This window comes from Oncorhynchus gorbuscha, linkage group LG16, assembly GCF_021184085.1.
Source record: "Oncorhynchus gorbuscha isolate QuinsamMale2020 ecotype Even-year linkage group LG16, OgorEven_v1.0, whole genome shotgun sequence".
Taxonomy (NCBI): Eukaryota; Metazoa; Chordata; class Actinopteri; order Salmoniformes; family Salmonidae; genus Oncorhynchus; species Oncorhynchus gorbuscha.
Window position 1 is genome coordinate 51,728,902 of NC_060188.1, and position 22,734 is coordinate 51,751,635.

The following is a 22,734-nucleotide window of genomic DNA, read 5'->3' on the forward strand; positions in this document are numbered from 1 at the left end:
TAAAGACGCATGACTATGACTGTTGCGGTCATTACATTTTCTCAGCCGGTGATTGTCATGCAATTAACTGCAGGTCTCGCGGTCAATTCTCCGCCAACAATTAACAAACACGTTCAGCATCTCCGGCTTCCGCGCATAGCCTACAAGCCACTGATGCAGACCTTTGAAACATCTAAAAAAGTATAATAAATCCATTTAATATAGCCTACACCTTCACAATAAATCCACATTTATTTTAGGTAGATCTAAATAAACATTATGACATTAAAAAAAAGTTGCCTATTTGATAAGAATAGAATAGGCTATTCTGAGTCATCCTTATGTTAGGTCCTGATCTGGTATGCCATATGGCTGTGGGCTATACTAGTTGATTTAGCCGGCAAGATTTGCTTATAATTCCAGTGGTAATATTTTATATTATTTTATAGTAAAAACAATACAATAAACATAGCTGAATAAAAGAGAAAGGATATTGTCTCCAAATGATTTGAGGGAGAGTGGCTATTCTATGTTGAGCGGTTAACAGGTACTCCTACATGCCAAATTGACTTATTTATATACATTTGGTTGGAATACAAAGGTTAGGCTATATATTTAGATTTTGCAACTAATAATGATTTGAAAAAAAAAACACACTTCAGTCTCCCATTCACAATTTGACAAGCACTAGATAATACACCCATCAGACTATTCTCAATTTAGTCTGGTCTTTACATATACTAAATAATATACAGTGGCAAGAAAAAGTATGTGAACCCTTTGGAATTACCTGGACTTCTGCATAAAGTGGTCATAACATTTGATCTGATCTTCATCTAAGTCACAACAATTGACAGTGTGCTTAAACTAATAACAAAGTATTGTAATTGTTCTTGTCTATATTGAATACATAATTTAAACATTCACAGTGTAGGATGGAAAAAGTATGTGAACCCCTAGGCTAATGACTTTGCCAAAAGTTAATTGGAGTCAGGAGTCAGCTAACCTGGAGTCCAATCAATGAGACAGGTGATGTAGGTGAGAGCTGCCCTGCCCTATAAAATAACACTCAAAATGCAATTCACAAGAAGCATTGCCTGATGTGAACCATGCCTCAAACAAACGAGATCTCAGAAGACCTAAGATTAAGAATTGTTGAATTGCATAAAGCTGGAAAGAGTTTTAAAAAGTATGTCTAAAAGCCTTGATGTTCATCAGTCCACAGTAAGACAAATTGTCTATAAATGGAGAAAGTTCAGCAGTATTGCTACTCTCCCTAAGAGTGGCCGTCCTGAAAAGATGACTGCAAGACAACAGTGCAAGATGCTCAATGGTTAAGAAGAATCCTAGAGTGTCAGCTAAAGACTGACAGAAATCTCTGGAACATGGTCAAATCTCTGATGAGTCTACTATGCGTAAAACACTAAACAAGAATGGTGTTCATGGGAGGACACCACGGAAGAAGCCACTGCTGTCCAAAAAAAACATTGCTGCACATCTGAAGTTCGCAAAAGAGCACCTGAATGTTCCACAGCGCTACTGGCAAAATATTCTGTGGACAGATGAAACTACAGTTGAGATGTTTGGAAGGAACACAACAATATGTGTGGAGAAAAAAAGGCACAGCACACCACCATCAAAACCCTATCCCAACTGTAAAGTATTATGGAGGGAATATCATGGTTTGGGGCTGCTTTGCTGCCTCAGGGCCTGGACAGCTTGCTATCATTGACAGAAAAATTTAATTGGAAGTTTATAAAGACATTTTGCAGTAAAATGTTAGGCTAGCTTCAACAGAAGTTTGGTTATGCAACAGGACAACGGCCCAAAACACAGAAGTAAATCAACAACATAAATGCTTCAACAGAAGAAAATGTACCTTCTGGAGTGACCTCAACTCGATTTGAGATGCTGTGGCATGACCTCAGGAGAGCGGTTCACACCAGACATCCCAACAATATTGCTGAACTGAAACAGTTTTGTTAAAGAGGAATGATACAAAGTTCCTCCTGACCGTTGTGAAGTCTGATCCGCAACTACAGAAAACATTCGGTTGAGGCTATTGCTGCCAAAGGAGGGTTAACCAGTTATTAAATCTAAGGGTTCGCATAGTTTTTCTACCCTGCACTGTGAATGTTTACACAGTGTGCTCAATAAAGACATGAAAACATATCATTGTTTGTGTGTATTAGTTTAAGCAGACTGTGTTTGTCTATTGATGTGACTTAGACAAAGATCAGATCATATTTTATGACCAATTTATGCAGAAATCCAGGTAATTCCAAAGGGTTCACATACTTTTTCTTGCCACTGTGTGTACAGAACATCAGGAACACCTTCCTAATATTGAGTTGCAACCCCTTTTGCTCTCAGAACAGCCTCAATTCGTCGGGACATGGACTCGACAAGGTGTTGAAAGTGTTGCACAGGGATGCTGGACCATGTTGACTAATGCTTCCCACAGTTGTGTCAAGTTGGCTGGATGTCCTTTTGGTGGTGGCCCATTCTTGATACACACAGGAAACTGTTGAGTGTGAAAAACCCAGCAGCATTGCAGTCCTTGACACGCTCAAATCGGTTCGCCTGGCACCAACTACCATACCCCGTTCACAGCCACGTAAATATTTTGTATTGCCCATTCACCTAGTCAGTCTGTCATGGAATGAGCAGATTTAGAAAAAGACATGTAATCCATATGCACTTGAATGGCAGACGCTTTTTCTGCGGTTAATTTTCATGCCAGCCAGGTAGGCTATTCTGAAGTTAAATGTATATAAATATAACAAGCCTATAGAAAGCTGATGGGATCCTTTTTAATAGAGGCCATCAAAACTCTGTATTCTTACGCAATTGCATAGCTGTTACGGATACAGTTATCCTGTGTGTGTGTGTGTATCCTGTGTGTGTGTTTCTTTTCTCTCCTTCTCCCCTCACAGGTGAAAACCATCACTCCCCAATCAGTCAACAATCAATCATCAATCAGAAGACACACCTCTTCCTATTTCCTGACCTATCACAGTTCCTTCCCCATGGTTTAAAAACCCCATCATTTGTTTGTTCTAAAGCTCAGCTCAGGTTAATCTCTCTGTATGCCATGTCTGTAGGTCTCTGTGTTTCACTCTCGCTTTGTGTCTTAACCTCTCTTTTGTTTAAAGCACCTCCATAGCACTTTGTCATCACCTGTGAGTATTGTTTTTGGTTATGGTGTTTGTTTGTTTGCTGGTGGGAAAAGGGGGAAACCAAGACAAGTCTCCCATGGGCATACACTACCCGTAGGTGAACTTTGTTAAATACACTAGTTAGAACTGGGCGGACCACCCATTGTATTTTTGGTTAGTTAGTTGTTGTTAAAGTAGGCTAGTCTAGCTTAGGGGTGTGTTTTTGTATATTTATTGTTTCTTTCCTTGGGTCCAGCTCAGCCCCTTTTCCTGCTCCCCCCATTACCGTGTGTTTATAAATAAACCTAGAGTTTGACGGTAGATTTCTGTTGTCGTGGTTATTTCGTGCACACTTTTACGTTGTCACAATAATAATTTGCATGAGTTATGTTACGGGTCTCATTACCATCCCCCCTAGACTGTTGGGCCAAAAGGGATTCGTAACATTACATTACATTTAAGTCATTTAGCAGACGCTCTTATCCAGAGCGACTTACAATAGCCTATAGAAATGTTGTGCTACACGAGCTTATAGGAACACTTATTTCATTCCATGAATCAACCAGCTACAAGGAGCTGGTTCTCGCTGTGCAACAGGTGATCCTATTCCGGTCAAACTCTGAATGCCAGGGCTCTCATGAAGTTTTTGATTCGATTTTCGATTGTATTTGCATTGATGTCAGAATGATTAGAGGGACAATAGAGCGCTAGCTGTTAGCAAGTTTGGTAGGCTACTAATGACTATCAGTGGCATCACAGTTTTGGAGAAGCCTAGTTATCGCAAATCAAGGGTCAAATGTAATTTTTCTGTGGTCATAACTTGTGACTGCCAGTGTGGCGCTAATATGCATAACACTCGAACAATAAAATACAATCAAATCTTACAGTATAATGACTGATGGTACTACTGACAGTGGGTACCATGTCTCGTGTGAGCTGCTGGATGAAGAAGAGGGTCTTCTTGAGCAGGGTGAGTCCAGTGACCATGTCCCCCTCTGAGCCATCTCCTTGTGGGCTCAGGTCGTCCAGATCATCCAGCCTTTCGGCCCCGGGACACAGGTACCCACTGAAGGACAGAGACTGGACGCCCAGACGCTCTGCACTGTCCTGCCGCGCACACAGGAACTTCACCATCAGGAACTGGGGGAGAGGGGGAGGGGGGGGAGAGTCACTTCACAGTTATCAGTATGAGTGTTACATAAATGTGGATGGTGGGACTATTCTTACACTGCTAATTGATGGATTCACACGATTATCAATACATATTGGGAAACATAGTAATATGTGATTTCTGCACATAGATACTCTTATTTGATTGGTAGATGGGGAGGAGAGGGAGGAGCAGGGGAGTTGAGTGTCAGAGAGAGAAAGTATTGAAGAGTGGTTGAATGAGAGGAGGGAGAACCAATAATATGGACAGGGCAGAGAGAAATTGTAAAACTAGAAAAGAGAGAGCGATAGAGAGTGCGAAAGAGTGTTGAGTACCTTTGCAACGCGACAAGTCTGCAGTTTGATCTCCACATCGTTCCAGTCATCCTCCAGCTCAAACCAGCCAATGGGCTCATCCTCCGCCTGCAGTGGAATCCTCAGACTGCAAGGTAGGTCACATGACAAACCAGGGGTCAGACATTCATATGGAACTGTCTCATTCATTCATTCATATGGAACAGGTCACTATACTGACTCTAGTTCAAGGCCTCGTTTTATACCAGACCTTACAAACATGGGTAGGATGTCTGGTGCATGAGACGACTAGGCAGTTCATCGCGGTTCAACAGGTACCACTCCGGGGAGGTCCTTACTTGTCTTGCACAAACTCCTTGTAGTCCTTGTAGTTCCAGGAGTCATACTTCTTAAACCTCTTGAAGTGTTTTTCTGCATCAAAGGTGTCTCCTTCACTGTAGGCAAACACCAGGCCACACTTTGCTCCAATGGCACCTTTACGGACCTGTTGAAAAACACAGCAAATGGTAGGGAGCAAAAGTGCAAACACACACTATGCCACAAATACACTGATAGAGGATGCTTAATACTTCATGAGAACCCCATTGCTGTGAACACCAATGCACTATTGCAAGATATGAACACTACACACACACACTCACTTTAACCTTCATCTGAGTGACCTGGAAGTTGCTCTGGTCTTCTGTAGACAGGATCACACTAGCTCTCTTCTTACCACTTTCTGTAAGAAACCCTGTACAGAACATTAGAGCAACTGATTAAGCATGCAAACTCAAACATGCACATACTTAGAGCGTGAACGAGAGAGAGAAAGAGACAGAGACTGCAGTAACTATACCGTCTCCAGTGGCGGCGGATTCAGTCAGCATGTTCTCTGGTCCCGACTTCTCCTCTTTGCCCTTCACATCACAGGCCTGCAGGTGCAACTGAAGGGTCTTCCCTAGAGTAGGGCACAAGACACGCAATCACTTCAGAACAGCCAGATCTAAAGGCGATGGTCGCAAACCATTTGTAATCTAACTAGAGTTGCAAAATTCTGGTAAATTTCCCCAAATTCACAGGTTTTCTAGTAACCCTGGTTGGAAGATTCCCGGAATCAGGAGGGAATATTCAGGAAATCCGTAATCTTCCAACCAGAAATTCCAGAATCCTCAAATTCTTTGTAACCCTAAAGTTTTCTTGTGTCCCACAAATACGTTTCTATCCAGGAACTAGTGTCTACACGCGATTCAAAAAGAATCAGGCTTGATCCTGGCCCACCATATTGGAAACACTGATCTAAAGCATAATCACAGCACCATCGCCAGAATTGTCTGGTTAGCAGCCCATTGCCTCAACTACTACAGCCATACGGCATGGGGGACATAGTGGATAAGGCAAGTGGGGTTGGCTGTAGACCGGGAGAAGGATACTGTAAGCGGGGTTGGTTGAGGTTACCGTTGCGATAGAGCAGGCGCAGTCTGACTGTGGCCATCGAGGAGATGAGGGACGAGGCTCTGTACTCTGCCTCCAGGTGCTCACTGATACCAGACAGGGATTGGAGGATCTTAGCCACACTGCCCCGGGCCAGGGCAAAGGCCAACAGGGTCAGTTCTGCATCAGGGGTCACACAGCAACTACAGGGGGATGAAGAGAGAAAGAGGGGGGGAAAATGGTGTGAGGCTGAGAGTGATTGAGTGTAAAGACAAACAGAAAGATGGTGAGTGGGTGTGAGATATACGTCAGATAGAGTGGACGAGAGAAAGAGAGTAAGCGGGTGCGAGATAGTGTGTGGGGGGGAGAGAAGAGAGAGGGGGGGGTGCGTGTGTGCATGTCTACACGCGAGAAATAGATAGTGAGAGAGTATTTACAAAGAGTTAAGTTAATACAGAGAATATCACCACTCAATCAATGTGCTGATATCTGTATAGACACACTCATACACATGCTCACACACACATACACATGAATTTTGTATAGTAGATACAGTATGTGATGGTAGAGTAGGGGCCTGAGGGAACACACTTAACGTGTTGTGAAAAGTGTTCTGAAATGTAATGTCATGTAATATTTGTAATTGTATATAACTGCCTTGATGTCAGTGGACCCCAGGAAGAGTAGTTGCTGCCTTGGCAGCAGCTAATGGGGATCCATAATAAATCAAATAAATAAAAAATGTCAACATAATCATGTAAACATGGTAGGCTCCGAGATTATCAGCATAGGTGAGGCCAGTGTAATGATTTAATCACAGGATCTAAGCATTATTCTGCTATTCTCATTTGAATGTTTTTATTGTCAGTCATACTCATTATATAGTTACTACTACTATAGACTTACTCTGCTATTCTGAGCAGGAACCCGTCCACCTCCTCGAGGATGTTCATGGAGAAGAACTTGGGGAACTCGGTGGACGATGGCGTTAAGGACAGTGGTGGCATGTGCTTTAAGGCTTTTCTACGAGGAGGGAACAGAAGAAACCAAGCTCTCAGACACAGTGCCACAACAAAAAGTCAAGTCAAAGCATTCAATGACTGGTGACAAAGGTGAAATGCTGCAGAACCTCTTCATAATCTTGACATCTAGGAGTTGTTCCTGGTTAGGTCAAGTGGTCAAAAAAAAAACTCCTGGCCCTTCATACGCATGCAATAGACCCATTCATAACATCAGAGCCCATATCCACAAAGCCTCTCAGAGTAGGAGTTTCACCTTTTAGATCATAATGAATAAGAATATATAGGGACAGGTGGGGACCTGATCCTAGATCAGCACTCCTACCCAGACCCCTAAATAAGCATGTCATAGCACCCTTCCATGACCCTGTCTCTAGTTGGTACTCACTGTGTGCTCTGTAGGACAGTCTGTGCCAGGACAGGGTTGGTCTCCATTGAGGCTGTGACCAGGGAGGTGAGCAGTGACAGGTACCAGATAGCCGAGGCATCAGACACAGACACCTCTTTACTCTTGGTGATCTGGTAGCCCAGGGTCTTCAGCCCGTGGATCCGCGTGTCACAACCGTCACTCAGGCACCGCTTGATGTTGATCTGGATGTCTGGAGGCCACAGAGCGGAATGATTTGAATGGCGTGGGATAGGATCGGACGGGAATTCTTGACTAATCCCAGAGGGTACATGTCTTTAGTTGGCACACCGAACAAAAACGTATTAAACTAAAAACTCTGTCACCAGGGGTGGTCTACGGCCTGATGAATTGAGTAATAAAATAAATAAACACATCTAAAACTAGATAGAAAGTAAGCAGAAAATATCATGAATATATGTTTTGAAATAACTGCTCTTTTTCGCCAATGAATTTCAAAATCCCAATGTGGCCCTTGAGCCAAAAAGTTTCCTGACCCCTGATGTATACTGTATTCAAATTCCAGGGAGAATCAATTTCAAACAGAAGCTTAACTGGAGATGCAGACTTCTAGCCTCCCCAAAAGACTAACTGGAGGAACTAGATGAATTGAGTAGTGTGTAATAAAGTAGGAGCTTTCACATTAGACTCATGATCCGGGTGGATTGCACCCACATCGATCTGCATCATTCTTTTCTGGAGTGAAAGGCCCTAGTGACATGCAGGCAGGCAGACAGCGACTGACTCACAGGGGTGAGTGATGTTGGCGTTCTCCAGCAGGGCCACGTAACCTGTGACGTTGGAGGGGATGCGCACATCCTTGATCTCCTGCAGCGATCGCCGGTTCTTGCCCACGGCCACTGACACCAGCTGGGGCATGTAGCTGTGGTCGTTGGATGCCACGGCGATGGCCAGGCGACGCAGCACCACGTCCGGCTTCATCTTCAACCTGAAAATACAACGATACGGTCAAATGAAAAGTAGGGCCCCGAGTTTAACCTGAGAATGTGACTTGATCAGGTAAAACTCATTGCCCTAAACATGACACTTTAGCCTGGACACAAGGAAATCAAACAACATTTGAACTCAAAGATAATAGTGTACTGAAAGATAAATATATATAAATAAACTACAGATGTACATTAGAAAGCTAGCCACAGCTCCCTTTCAAGCTGGATGTGAACGGCTTGGATCTAACCCTGATTAAAAAGCCATGCTTGTTAGCTGTTGTCTCTCACCTTATCCAGTGTGAGCGGGCGCTGCCGTCTGACTGCCAGAAGGTCACAGTCTCTCCGTTGGTCATCTTGTGAATGTCCGCGGCATTGGACGAAGCTTCAATGAAGTTGTAGCACTGTGTGACCACCTTCACTTTATCCACCTCTGGGTCCCGGTTCAACTCTGCCCTGTACTGGATGTCTAAGTCTGGGAGGAGGGAGAGAGGAGAACCAGCTCAATGAGACAGGCTGAGGTGTTGTTTCATGGTGAATAAAGGGTCAACTAGTATTACATGACATTCACGACCTGAAGATGTGTGTAATTGATGTGTAATAATAGGTTGTTAGTACAAGGCAAATCTCCTTGTGCTAATTTAACAACATTCATGTTCCCAGAGGGTATTCTATTGATGTTTTATAATACTTTTGTTTACCTTTCTCCTTCTGAAGGAGGAACTCTAGGAAGTCCTGCACCACGGTAGACCTCATGGTACAAATGCTGTTGTATCCCTCTAGAACAGGGAAAGGGATGGCACTACTGGGAATACGGTTCCTGTGGAGGAACTTCAGGATCTTTGAGGCGTGCGCTCCCAATCGGTCTTTGGACTTGGAGAATATGTCAACGAATCCTAAAATAAAGAAGGAAGATACACATATCAGATGTATCATGCTGTTGGTGAACACAGAAATCCCTTTCTTTGCCTATCCCTCTGTCGTTGCCCCAGTCTTCCTATCGCAACTCTCCACAATGTACAGAGCACCCACCACAACATAACTCCCCATTAACCTATAACATACATCAGTATCACATTGGGTCTGTTCCTACCTGGGGTTAGGGTGCATGCCTGGAGTTGTCGGATCACGTGACTCAGCTCTCCCTGTAGATTGGCCCCGTTGGAGTTCTTCAGAGCCATCAGCATGTTCTCAACGTCCACCACGCCATCTCCCTCTGCGTCAAACTGACCAAAGGCCTAGGGCAGGGACAGAGAAGCATGAGGAAATACACTCATAGGGACATAGACATTCAACTACGCAGGTTGTTCACCTCTGCTTCAGTCTACACTAGGACGTCACCTGGGTGATGGGGTTAGGAGAGAAGCTAATATTTTTGACACACTGACCTGAGGTGGACACATTGCCAATGCCTTGACCCCCCCTGGCCTCTATAACAAACTTCCCAGGAAAGGCCCGACAACTGTCAGCTCTGGATAAAAGTGACACAGACCCTAGAACCAAAACATGGAGCTATTTGATATCTGCCTATGCTGATAATCTGTTATGAGATTACACTATAATTTGTTTGTGTCTCTCTGTCAAACCAGACAGGTATACTGTTTCTATGGATTGTGGATGTTACTGTGAGTCAGGATTCCATAGCATTCTGAAGCATGCCTACCCTGCCATAGGCACACAATGTCCTACATTGACAGAGATAAAGGCAAAGCTATTCATTACAGAGCAGGTCCTATTCATATATCAACTCGTGACAGAAAACGTAGCTAAAAGGTCTACACAAAGTACAATGCAGCTTGTTGTAGATAGAGCAGAAAATAGGAAGGTTTGGCATCCAAATATCAATGATCACTGACAAACGTAAAGGTCTGACAGCACATAATGTCCCTTTATGGCTCGTGGTGTCGTGACACACTTATTGCTTGGCATGGGTTAGTCAGAGGACATGTAACCAGGCCTACAATGTAAACAAAACACTTTCTGCCACTCAGCTGCGAATCACATAATGGTAGACACTCGCTCTTCCTATGATAACATTGAGGTATAATAAATATTGTGGGCTTTATATTATGGTAGTTATCGCGGAAATACTGTACCTCTTCGCACTCATCTCGCGGAGCGTCTCGGCTCTCGAGCATCTCGCAAAATTGTTCCACATTTACAGACTCCTCTCCCCGGCTCAACCGGTCCTCGAGCCACCGCACCAGGACGCCCTCATTCCCGGCCAGGACCGACTCAGGAATGGCGACCCCCGAGTCGCTAATGCGGGCCGCCGCCTCCCTCAGTTTGACCTGCTCTAAAAGCACCCCTGGGGTAGGTGGTCCGCAGCCCGGCACTGGAGGGTTATTCGATCCTCTTCCACTCCTTCCAGAACCAGAGCCTCCACTGTTAGCAACGCCGACGCCCGTGGCCGCAGAGGCCGGACTGCCTTCCGCGAACCCGGGGCTCTCGGCTTCGACATCCTCCTCGTCCCCACTACCACCTCCGCAGCCGCTCTCTGCGTTTCCCATGTTGTATAGCGGCCTCTGGCTTTCCTAAAATTCGTAGAGGTCCGGTTGGAGACAGTTTTGTAAACGGGATTGAAAAATCCACAGCCCTTTCCAACCTGTGTTCTTCCGTTTCGTTCCACTACCGCATTGACGTTCAGTACGTGCCCTACTCGATCGCTCGCTACGTCATCAGAAACTTTGGACCCAATGGGCGGAAGTGTACGTTCTAGGCCCGGATCATGAAATAGCGTAGATGCATATAGAAAACAATATTTGATGTAGGCCTATTCTTATATAAAAGTATTCATGATATAGCTGCAGTACACAACTCTCCGATTCACGATTATACCGTGCATTGCTGAACGTGCGGACACCAAGCCAAACCAGGGAGCTAAATAAACTATGTGGTTTGTAACTCTGCACTGATGTGAGCATGCGCTGTGGATTAAACGCATACCCGGAAATAAAAATACATAAACGGCGATTATTTTTAAACATGTTTAATTAATTGACAAACATGTAACGGCACATGACAAGGAATAGCTGAGCTGCGAAGGCTTCGACATAATTCTAGGGTTTATCATTTCATTTATTTGTGTATTAGTGGCAATACTAATACCACAGTTGAGAACATCTTTACTATCACTACACCAGGACTGTGCCCATATCACTGACGATGCACCACCTGAGCAGCGCATAACCAAAGAGGAGTTATCTCTGTACAACGGAGAGAACAGCAAGGGCCTTTACCTGTCCATCCTATAATGTTTACATATTTTGTTACATACTCATCTCATATGTATATATTATATTCTACTGTATTTTAGTCTATGCCGTTCCGACATTGCTCGTCCAAATATGTATATATTCTTAACTCCATTCCTTTACTTTAAATGTGTGTGTATTGTTGTGAAATTGTTAGATGTTACTGCACAGAGCAGGTCCTATATCAACTCGTGACAGAAAACGTAGCTAAAAGGTCTACAAAAATTGCAATGCAGCTTGTTGTAGATAGAACAGAAAATAGGAAGGTTTGGCATCAAAATATCAATGATCACTGATCACTGATGTTACTGCACTGTTTGGAGCTAGAAAAACAAGCATTTCGCTACACCCGCAATAACATCTGCAAAACGTTGTTCGATGTAGAAAAAGGGATGAAGCACTATGGACCTAGCGGTGGTTATAATTTCTTTACAGGTGGTTTTCTCTACCTAGCTAGCTAACTTAGTTGACTGATTTGGCTAGCCAAAAGAGGACTCCATTTGAAAGTTGCATCATCTTATCCTTTAAGGCTTTAGAAGTGTTCTTACACTGATTTTTGAACATTCAAGGCAACTGGGACGCATCCGTGGCAGGCATTGTTGTCACCTTAGCTTGCAACATAACTTCTTGCGTGATAGGAACCCTGAGCATCACCAGCAATCAGTCTACACCACTGAGCGCACACCCGTTGTTACTATGACAACTGACTGCCGTCTAAACACATGCAAATCCAAATGGTCACTTATCTCATGCTGTTTACCAAAACGGATTTAAATACCAAAACTGATTTTTTTTTAAATGATTTGAGCTTTAAGACCTGCAGTGAGAACAAGCATTAAATGTACATGAAAACATGTACAATATTATATTGCAAATACACTTCAAAATGCCGCGGACACTTAAAAAAATACACTTCTAGCTTTAAGCACCAACTGTCAGAGCAGCTCACATATTACTGCACCTGTACATTGCCCACCTATAATTTAGCCCAAACAATTACCTCTTTCCCTACTGTATTTATTTTGCTCCTTTGCAGACCATTATTTTTATTTCTACTTTGCACATTCTTCCACTGCAAATCTACCATTCCAGTGTTTTACTTGCTATATTGTATTTACTTTGCCACCATGACCTTTTTTTGCCTTTACCTCCCTTATCTCACCTCATTTGCTCACATCGTATATAGACTTGTTTATACTGTATTATTGACTGTGTTTGTTTTACTCCATGTGTCGTTGTATGTGTCGAACTGCTTTGCTTTATCTTGGCCAGGTCGCAATTGTAAATGAGAACTTGTTCTCAACTTACCTACCTGGTTAAATAAAGGTGAAATATAAAAAATAAAAAGATACAGATTTTGGCAGACTTGTGAATTCATTTTATGCTCCCCCTCTGGCCTTTGTCACTGGGGACTTTACAGATCTGACTGATGATGTGTCCAGTCTGACCTCTACTCAGGTGGTGTCCCTGTAAGACTGGCTGACCTTCTATCACAAGGACTACAAGCCTATGGGTGGGTATCAATGCCTGTAGGCCTTGCTGCAGGGTGAGACAGCCCTGGAGGAGCAGCAGACACTCAAGGACCAAGCCCAGGCTGAGAAGTAACACCTCCCAGCCAGCAACTCAGAGTGGAGTGCTGCCAGGAGAGGACGGGTCTGGTGCTCCACCAAGAGGAACTGACATCATGGTGCACAGAGAAACTTTGTGCATGTTTGACATTGCAGTCGGAAGTTCAGGCAACTACCGACTGATTGATCTACAAATCACCCTGAATCAAAAGTAACTACTCTTTTATTATTTGTATCAGTCAGTAACAATCAACAATATACCATGGATTTGATGTTCTCGACCACGGCCATTGTATTTACTAGCCTAAGGTTGATGGTGGCAATGTGTGCTGGCCCTAACATGCTGAATGATATCATACACTAGGGGGCGCTAACTCAAGCCTAAATAACATTAATCGTTGCCTCCTATCAACTAGTATGGATAGAAGCATTCACAGCCATCATAGAGATCAGTCTATGCTCTGGAAGCATTACTAGGGAAGTGTATTTTTAAGCATGTAGCTCTGATTGGACTGTTCTTTTCTCTCCTCAGTGGTGGAGTGCAGAGAGACTAGGCCGGCGTACCGAGGGTACTGTTCTCTCCTGGCTCGGGCAGCTCTCACTGTGTATGTGTCCAGAACTCCTCCACAGTGAAAAACCCTAACATCCAGGATTATGAGGGCTGCCCCCCGCTCACGCTGAGTCCTGTCAGAGAGTAGAGGGTGAGGTTAGACAAAAGGGGGCTCTGTGAAGGCTGGGCCACCTCACACACGGACTATCTACAAGGGCCTATATACTGTTATCTAAAACTTCCCAAGAGTTCTAAATTAGAATGACTGGGTATCTGATTGTCAGTTTGAAGATAACCTCTGTTGAATGGTTTCTGTTCTTTATGCATGTACATTTTAGTTTAATTCATATGCAATATGTTAACTAATTGCAAGTGCAAATGGCCAAATACTGTACACTCAATAATTAGGAATAGAAGGGAAATGTTTTATACTACACGAAACCAAAATATAAATGCCACATGTAGTGTTGGGCCCATGTTTCATGAGCTAAAATAAAATATCCCAGAAATGTTCTTTGCACAAATAGTGTATTTCTCTCATTTTGTGCAAAAATGTGTATTTAATCCATTAGTGAGCATTTCTCCTTTGCCAAAATAATCCATCCACTTGACAGGTGTGGCATATCAAGAAGCTGATTAAACAGCATGATCATTACACAGGTGCAACTTGTGCTGGGGATAATAAAAGGCCATTAATGTGCAGTTGTCATGACACAATGCCACAGACGTCTCACGTTTTGAGGGATCATGCAATTGGTGTGCTGACTGCAGGAATTGAATGTTCATTTCTCTAGCATAAGCCTCCAAAGTCATTTTAGAGAATTTGGCAGTACGTCCAACCAGCCTCACAACCGCAGACGTGTATGGCATCTTGTTGGCGAGCGTTTTACAGATGTCAACGTTGTGAACAGAGTGCCCCATGTTGGCGTGGGGTTATGTTATGGGCAGGCATTAGCAAAAGACAATGAGCACAAATGCATTTTGTTGATAGCAATTTGAATGCACATATATACCGTGACGAGGTCCTGAGGACCATTGTCACGCCATTCATCCAACGCCATCACCTCATATTCAGCATGATAAAGCATGGCCCCATGTCGCAAGGATCTGTACATAATTCCTGGAAGCTGAAAATGTCAAAGTTCTTCCATGCCCTGCATACTCACCAAACATGTCATCCATTGAGCATGTTTGGGATTCTCTGGATAAACAGCATGTTCCAGTTTCCGCCAATATTATTTGCAGATACATTGAAGAGTGGGACAACATTCCACAGGCCACAATCAACAGCCTGATCAACTCTATGCAAAGGAGATATGTCGCGCTGTATGAGGCAAATGGTGGCCACACCAGATACTGACTGGATTTCTGAGCCATGTCCCTCTTTTCAATTCAGATAATAAAAATGCATTGGTCACATATACATGGAGAGCATATGTTAATGCTTGTGTAGTGATATGCTTGTATTTTCTTGGGGGGGGGGGTCTGAACAACAGACACATATCTATATTCCCATTCATGTGAAATCCATAGATTACAGCCTAATTTATTTATTTCAATTGATGTCATTATGTGAACAGTAACTCAGTAAAATATTTGAAATTGTCATGCGTTTATATTTTTCTTCAATTGACCCCACATACAAAGAAACATGTTTTATAAAACACGTTTGTACTTTCATCTAAATGGTAATTGTCAGAGGACAATAATTTGTGGTTAAGACAAAGGACAGGAGCGAACATGTGCTATGAAGTTGTTTTTGTCGCACTGCTTTGCTTTATCCTGGCCAGGTCGCAGTTGTAAATGAGAACTTGTTCTCAACTGGCCTACCTGGTTAAATAAAGGTCAAATAAAAATATATATATTTAAAAAATGAAACAAACTTGCCAAACGTGGGTCTGTTGTAGACCCACTTCCTCTCTAAACTGTCAAAAATAAAAGCCCCCAAAATGTATTCCTTTATTGTCCACATGGCACATGTATAGGACTTTTATTTTGACATGACGTAAGCAGAATGGAAGTTGGTCAACAAGAAACACACGATTGGAAAGTCCTTTTGATAATACGATCCTTTAGATATTTTCTCAAATGAACCCAATCATCCTGCCCACCGGAATAGTAAGTTGAAATGGAATTGTATTTAACTTCTGGTTTCCCGCTTACTGTTTTTGTGCAACCCAATACAATTGAGAGAAATGCTAGTGTATGCTAAATACACTCACGTTGCTAAAAGCAGCTAGTCTTGGACATGTTTGTATTTAAAGTACAGAGCCAAAAACAAGATCCTGTTCTTATTTGATGACCTTTATGTAAACTCGTCCTCCCTTTCGCAAAGAAGAAACAGGCTAGATATCTGAGCATACTGAAACAATGTGCATAAAAGATTAACAGAGGCAAATATTTCAGTTGTCACAATTACAAAAAAAAGCTAAATGCATTAAGTACAAAACAGTTGTAGTGGTCAAAAATATTATACATTTATCTGTACAATTTAACAGACCACTGACAGGCCAGTGGCAACCACCAACTCATTCTCACATTCTCTCCCCTTATGATCAGAAATTACATGTAATCTTGATAAAGTGCACCTGTTAGGTTTTGAAATCAAGAATCAGAAAAAATAATAATAAATGCCTTGTTTTCTTGACACCGATTAATAAACCTAGTTCTGGATTTGAAGAAGGCATCAACATTTTCATTGAAATTGCTTTTTAGTCAAGGACTTTGCTTAATCTGGTCCGGGGAAACCAGACTGGTAGGTCAAGACAACACCTGAATTGAGGCAATACCAATTGTTACATATAACAAATCCCCAACAAGAGGACCGTACTATAGGCCCGGATTAAATGGAATGTACATGTCAGCGATCTGGGTGGCAAACATAATTCATGAGGACTATGATATAATAATAAAAAATGTATACGCTACAAATTAAATGACATGCATAGACAGGCATTTTATCAAACGTATAATTTCATAGCAAGGATTATTTTGCATTTGGGACTAACAAAACCTTAAATGGTAAAGGTTCTCAGCCTTCCCAGTTCTCATGGAAAATACATTGATTACACTTAGTAGTAGTTGAGTGTCTTGTCCCATTTACCGATTAAGTGGTGGTCTATAAAGGCTTATGAGGTTGTTTTATGCAGTTACATTGAAATCATGTGAATACAAGCTCTTTTTTTCTTTTTTTACTAGCAGAGCTCACTTCTTTAACCAGTGACAGAGTTCAAATTGAGTGTTTCATTAATATTTTAATCATTGAATCAAAAATGTAATGTTGAAGCATTGATTAAAGAATATCTATTATTTTGTGTGTGAAAAAGCTGTAGTCCCAACAACAAAAAACATGATCTGCTTCATAGTAACTCAACTCTATTCCCTTAAAATCCAACACACCGGCCTCTGATTCTTATTAGAACCAGCCACACAGCAAACAGTAAAAAGTCAAGGGCAAAACAAAGTGATCATCTTAAATTGACAGAAGTAGAACAGAGATGAACACCTGAAAACACTACAACAGAGGGGGTAAACCCAGCCCTGCATCACAATAATGTGTTATTTCTATCAGTGGGCACCGGTGAAATTTTTATAGCAATCCTTTCTTTAAAATCCATGAAGGGAAGTCGGGATAAATTACAGATTGTGATGCAGGGCAGGTCTTGGAGAGCAGCAGGTGTTTTGCTTTCTGTTTCAGCAGCACAGTGCAGTGATGGATTCATTTGATGAGTGGACCAGTGAGTGGCTGCTACTGGAGAAATACTGTCTAACCGCTCCTGCAATCTGACACTGACACATCACTGATTCTCATGATTCCTTCAAACACTTGATAAATTCTATCTTGGGTCAAAACCATGATCAGTCCTTAGTAAGACAATCTGAAGAACATCTCCCCTCCCCCCCAACTAGCCCGGTCCTGGAGTCACTGAGCCAGCAAGCAAGCGTTTCATTTAATCCAATTTCAAAAAACATGTTTTATAAATTCTACTTCATAAGTCCTGCTAGAACTTTAACATATTTGTATAGACTGGAATGACTAGTACAGAGGTTGTGGTCCGTCCGATACTCTGTCCAATAACTTTCCAGGAAGTTAGACCTGGCTCCTACTGCCGCGCCGCCACCTTGCCTGGTGTTGCCCAGCCCACAGTGCCAGGGTGGTGAGCCAGGCACGGCTGGCACCCCATAACGGAAAGATGAAGGGGGAGAGGGGTTCGGATGGATGGAGGGCATGCTGTCCGGTGCTGTTAGGACACCCCACCCAGAGTCAGCACGTCGAAGCAGATGTCACAGACCCTCACAGGCTTGTTCAGGTCAAACTTAATGATGGGGATTTCCTTTATGGAACACTTGTGGCAGAGCAAGCGGCCGCAGTGACGGCTGGGTGGAGACAGGGAGCAAGGGGAGGGGGGAGCGGAAGGAGATGAGTAAGAAGAGCAGATTGGGGGAGACAGAGAGTTAGGTATTAAAGGTCAACAGGGCAGACTTTCACTTCACTTAAGGGGCAATCAGATGTTCTAATGATAAAAGCACCACCCGCCACTGTTTTGGCAAAATAAAATAAAAATGTAACCACTCAAATTCAGATATAATATTTGACAAAAACTATTTCAAACCTTGTGGAAATACTTTGGAAGAGATTAAATCACATGGAACTGATTTGCTGGTGTTTTTACAGTCTTATGTCCATAAAAAAAAAATAATACAATCACCTGCGAGTCGCCAGTTGGGGAACCCTGCTATAAAGTATTTGTTTATATTTACAATGTAAAACATTGGAGTAAAATAAGCTGATATTTTGGGTTCTGAAGTTCAACCAAGCTCACGGAGGAATTAATCGTGCTATATTACTCAAGGATCAATGGTGATACCATTCATTCATTTATAAGTTAATAAAAATTGTCGCAACTGCAGATTGCCACTTTAAAAAGGACTGAAGCAGTCTTTATTAGGAAACTGTTTTTCCGGTTCTTACCAGTGATGTTTTCTTGTGGTGACTCCAAACTTGGCAGCACATTCATAACAGTTTGAGCCATCACACCACGGGGGCTCTTTGGACAACATATCTAAAACACACAAAAGGTAAGGTCACCTGCATAACCCTGGTTATCTGCGTAACCCTGGTTATCTGTTAATATGAGTGAGATGTATCATGTGGGGTTTGCTACTCTATTGGAAGTACCTATCAAATGCTTCTCTGTCATAAACAGACTGGTAGCGGCAAATGAGGAGACACCCTCACTTCCATAAAAGGAGCCACTTTCCCATCCTCTGGTTATCCTCAAGCATGCTTCTCTTTCTCACGCTCTTGCAAACAGGAGAATGCGGGATACATCTCAGTCATTATCAAAGAACCGGGGTTACGCAAATAACCTTAAGTTCTCTTTCAAATACACGTGGTGATATGGCCTACTCCGGTTTGGCAAAGCATCCTCTCCAAAAACCAGGGTAGTCCCAACATCAGCACCCCTCAGGTCCCAAAACTATAGGAGTATGCACCGAGAAGGTACAGGGACACAACCCATCGGGGAAAAAACTAAAAAGTGAAGGAAGCCCAGTACATGCCGCACAAAAACAGTGCACAAGAGGTAAATTTGTCTGCAGGAGTGCACTCTTCAAAGCCCCTCCGAAGGCCATCACCCTTGCCATTATAAATAAATATAAATGGTCCCCATGATCAGGCAGGATATAGTCGAAACGAGAACGATTAGGTTTCCCCAGCCCTCTGTCAAAACTGGAGCGGTGCATACCAAAACCTGCTAGACTGACAGTCCGCGCCATAGCAGTCAGAGGCAAGAGGCCATAGGCAAGGGGGAATAAGAGCCACAGTGGATGGCAAAAGAGATTGCCCTACTGCTCCATGTGTCGAGGAGACCGGAGGGAGTGCTGACATGCTGACTTCTACCATTGGCTAAAAACCTAAGAAGGCGCTGGGGGGAGAGCTTGAGGGAGGCGGGCACTCGGGGGAGGTCACACAGTGTGTCTACTCCATTCTCTCATATGAGCACGGTCATAAAAGTGAGCTTCTGCACAGATAGTTTTTTTCTTTCTTAATGCTCTGCATTCCCACTGCTGCGAAACTCAGAGTGGAAGGAGTAGCAACCGTTAAAACCAAAGAGAAAGAGGGTAGGGTAGACCCAGCACACTTGCTTCCTCAGCCACAAGGGCGGCGCCCTAAGTTGGCCGACCCTTACCTTCCTTAGGAGGGTTAGAGGGTTGCATCCTTGATGCGGCTGCAGTGCAAAATTGCTTCCCAACAGGTTTGAACTGGTTCAGGGGCCTAGCCTGAGTTTTGGCAGACTGTTGTGTTGCAGAGGACCTCATTCCCCCAAGGCCAGCTCTTTGTTCCCTGCCAGCTGTGAGCAAGATGCAGGAACCAACAGGCTGCCACAGGGGCCCAGGTCTGCAGGGCAGCAGAAGTTGAAGACTTCGCCACCTTTCTTGCGCATCTCACACTTGTGCCACATGGCGGCGACTTTTGCTGTTGGCTATGACTGATATGTACTTCTGGAGGCTGTGCTATTAGGCACGGAGTGGAGACCGTGCTTGTTGGCGACTAACATATAACTCACAGCCTTGGTTTGAAAATCAAAAAGGTGCAGAGGGCACAACTGAACATTATGTGAACCATACCAGACAGCCAAGTGGTAAAGCCACCCTTGTCCCGTTAGCTAGCTGTTTCAAGCCATCTCGTGGACCGGATCACCACCTAGCAGAGCCGGCTCATTAAGCACAACGCAATCAATGCTCGGCAAACTAAATACCAGAGCTAAGCTAGCTAGCTTGTTTTAGCTGTGAGTACTAGTAGACTGGCCAAGCACAGGCTGGTACTCAGTAAAATCTCACTCGCTAGTTAGAGAATTTCCCATTGCAGGGGCCATAACTCTGAGGGAAAAGCATTACATAACCAGGTTATGCATGCTAGTCAACGCTTAGCCATGAGGCTTTCGGTGTTACTTGCTAATGTTCACTCACCTAGCTGCTGAATGGCCGAGCTTGCCAGCACCACGTTAGCCAAAGACAACAGAGTGAATTACGTTGTTTCTTCAGGTTTGAGAGTCTCTTTTTACCATAGGACTGTAAGGTGTAGCTGGTCAGTTTAGCCAATGAAAGCGAGTGAACGTTAGGTGTACTAAAACGAGAGAAGCTTTTCAGCATTGCTGCAAATTAGCCTTGAAAGGCCTGAGCTACTTCACTAGATGACTCGCGGATAATGGCTAGCTGAAGTGAGCACTATGTATGAATGCTATAGCCGTAAGGCTAGTGTAGACGTTAGCTAGCTAGCAACCACTTTGTGAGGCTAAGCGTAATCCACAGCTAGTATAGTGCTATCCGGAAGTAACAGCCATGGGTGCATTGTTCAAAATCGGGCTGAAAATCTCCACAACCATAATGCCGTGACACTAAACCAGTCAGTCGAGTCAACACAAAGGAGTGAACATAGGTTGTACTAAACGAGAGAAGGGAGCTAGCAATACTACCGTCTGGGCAGGTAGGGAACTTGTTTCTGCTTTATCTAGCCATGCTAATGCAATGTATGTGTAGGTAGGAATGCTAGTGTGGTTAGCCTGCTTTCCAGCAAGCTAGCCACTGAAAGATAGCTAGTTTGAAGCCTCGGGGCTAATGCTAGCTGGGGTGAGCATAGTAATGCGCGTGCTAGCATCTACCTCGTGGCTAAGGAATGCTGTGTCTAGCATAGTGCTAGCCAAAGGGAACCGCATGGGGGCAGTTCAGCTTAGGATAGGTATTCTCCCACGACTGCAGTGTCGTGAGGTTAGCCAGTCGCTCTAGTTAATACAAACAAATAAACTTAGGTTAAACGAGACAAGAGAAGGGAGCTAGCGATATTACTGTGTTGCAGGTAGTAATGCTGGTGTGGTTAGTGCTGGTGTGCTAGCTAACTAGCAGCTACATTGTGGTGAAGGTATGCCGTGGCGAGCTCAGTGTTGGCTGAAGGAAACCGCGTTGGGGCAGAGTTGGCCTTCAGATTATGCTCCCACGACCGACGGAGCCTTGAGGCAGAGACGGTCGGTCTAGTTAAAGCAACAAGTAAACGTAGGTTAAACTAGACAAGAGAAGGGAGCTAGCAATGCCACCATGTTGCAGGTAGGGTATTCTAGTGAGGTTAGCTTACCTCTCAGCGAGCTAGCCATGTTAGCCTTGCAGCGTGGGCTAACTGAGTCTCAATAGCTATCAGTGAGACAGAAGTAGAAAATGAATTTCTACATGAAAAAAAACCCTTAAGATTAGTACTCAACCAGCGATATCCTTCACGGTTCACTTGTAAGCAGATTAAGCAGGCAAACAGGTATCCAGCCGATATGAGAAGAGCTAGAGTAGTGAGGAAGAGAAGCAATAAAAAACAAAGGGTGGGAGAGCGGCTCTTTTTGATAGGTATTCCCAAGAGAGAAGGCAGTCCTAGCGATACATCGAAACGAGTATTTGAAAGCAAACACAATGAGAATTGCTCCCCTTCTTAAAAATACCTTAAAATTGTACCCACCATGACGATCATGATTAATGCATGGATCAAATGATCAAATAAACTCTTCTCTATGCTTAACTGATATATAACTACTGTAAACTACAGACTGTGTTCTTATGAACTGTACTCTATGCTGAACTACTGTACAACAAACCAATTGCCGCGAATAGCATATCTATTCAAGGAGTACACCAGGACCAAACGTCTCACCTAGAAGGCGGAAGAGCAGCTGCTTGGTGGCTACTTGGTAGTTGAAGATGTTGATTCCCTGGTTGTTGTTGAGGCCCATACGAGCTCCAGACCTCACAATGGCACGACAGAGGTTAGCATTGCCCTTCATGTAGGCCAGCAACAGAACTGAGGAACAAAAATGTTTGATGTTATTCTTTAGAACAGTGGTGTCAAACATATGGCCAACGGGGCAGATCCCGCGGGTGGTTTGAGAAAAACATTTATTTTATGCCATTGAAATTACTTAAACCAAATTGAAACGG

The 22,734-nt window shown here is 43.4% G+C and overlaps 2 protein-coding genes across 6 annotated transcripts in view; both read right to left on the bottom strand.

The window, feature by feature from the left end:
• Window positions 1-11,243, bottom strand: part of zzef1 (zinc finger, ZZ-type with EF hand domain 1) — a 51,219-nt gene extending 39,976 nt beyond the window's left edge. For 3 of the 5 annotated variants that reach the window (XM_046304453.1, XM_046304451.1, XM_046304450.1), the window contains exons 1-13: window positions 10,483-11,243; window positions 9,480-9,624; window positions 9,088-9,282; window positions 8,678-8,861; window positions 8,189-8,388; window positions 7,422-7,632; window positions 6,921-7,037; window positions 6,039-6,217; window positions 5,440-5,541; window positions 5,243-5,334; window positions 4,940-5,085; window positions 4,623-4,728; window positions 4,050-4,277 (exon numbers count right to left, since the gene is read on the bottom strand). In XM_046304453.1, the coding sequence (XP_046160409.1) occupies window positions 4,050-4,277; window positions 4,623-4,728; window positions 4,940-5,085; window positions 5,243-5,334; window positions 5,440-5,541; window positions 6,039-6,217; window positions 6,921-7,037; window positions 7,422-7,632; window positions 8,189-8,388; window positions 8,678-8,861; window positions 9,088-9,282; window positions 9,480-9,624; window positions 10,483-10,896 (2,319 nt within the window). In that variant the 5' untranslated portion in view covers window positions 10,897-11,243. The remainder of the gene's footprint in view (window positions 1-4,049; window positions 4,278-4,622; window positions 4,729-4,939; window positions 5,086-5,242; window positions 5,335-5,439; window positions 5,542-6,038; window positions 6,218-6,920; window positions 7,038-7,421; window positions 7,633-8,188; window positions 8,389-8,677; window positions 8,862-9,087; window positions 9,283-9,479; window positions 9,625-10,482) is intronic. The other 2 variants (XM_046304454.1, XM_046304452.1) reach the window with 1 other exon arrangement.
• A 4,798-nt stretch (window positions 11,244-16,041) lies between these two features.
• The window catches only part of LOC123999087 (rabankyrin-5-like), a 44,295-nt gene continuing 37,602 nt past the window's right edge, over window positions 16,042-22,734 (bottom strand). Inside the window, exons 23-25 of the mRNA XM_046304471.1 lie at window positions 22,451-22,597; window positions 18,731-18,821; window positions 16,042-18,135 (exon numbers count right to left, since the gene is read on the bottom strand). Coding sequence (XP_046160427.1) covers window positions 18,003-18,135; window positions 18,731-18,821; window positions 22,451-22,597 — 371 coding nt within the window. The 3' untranslated portion in view covers window positions 16,042-18,002. The remainder of the gene's footprint in view (window positions 18,136-18,730; window positions 18,822-22,450; window positions 22,598-22,734) is intronic.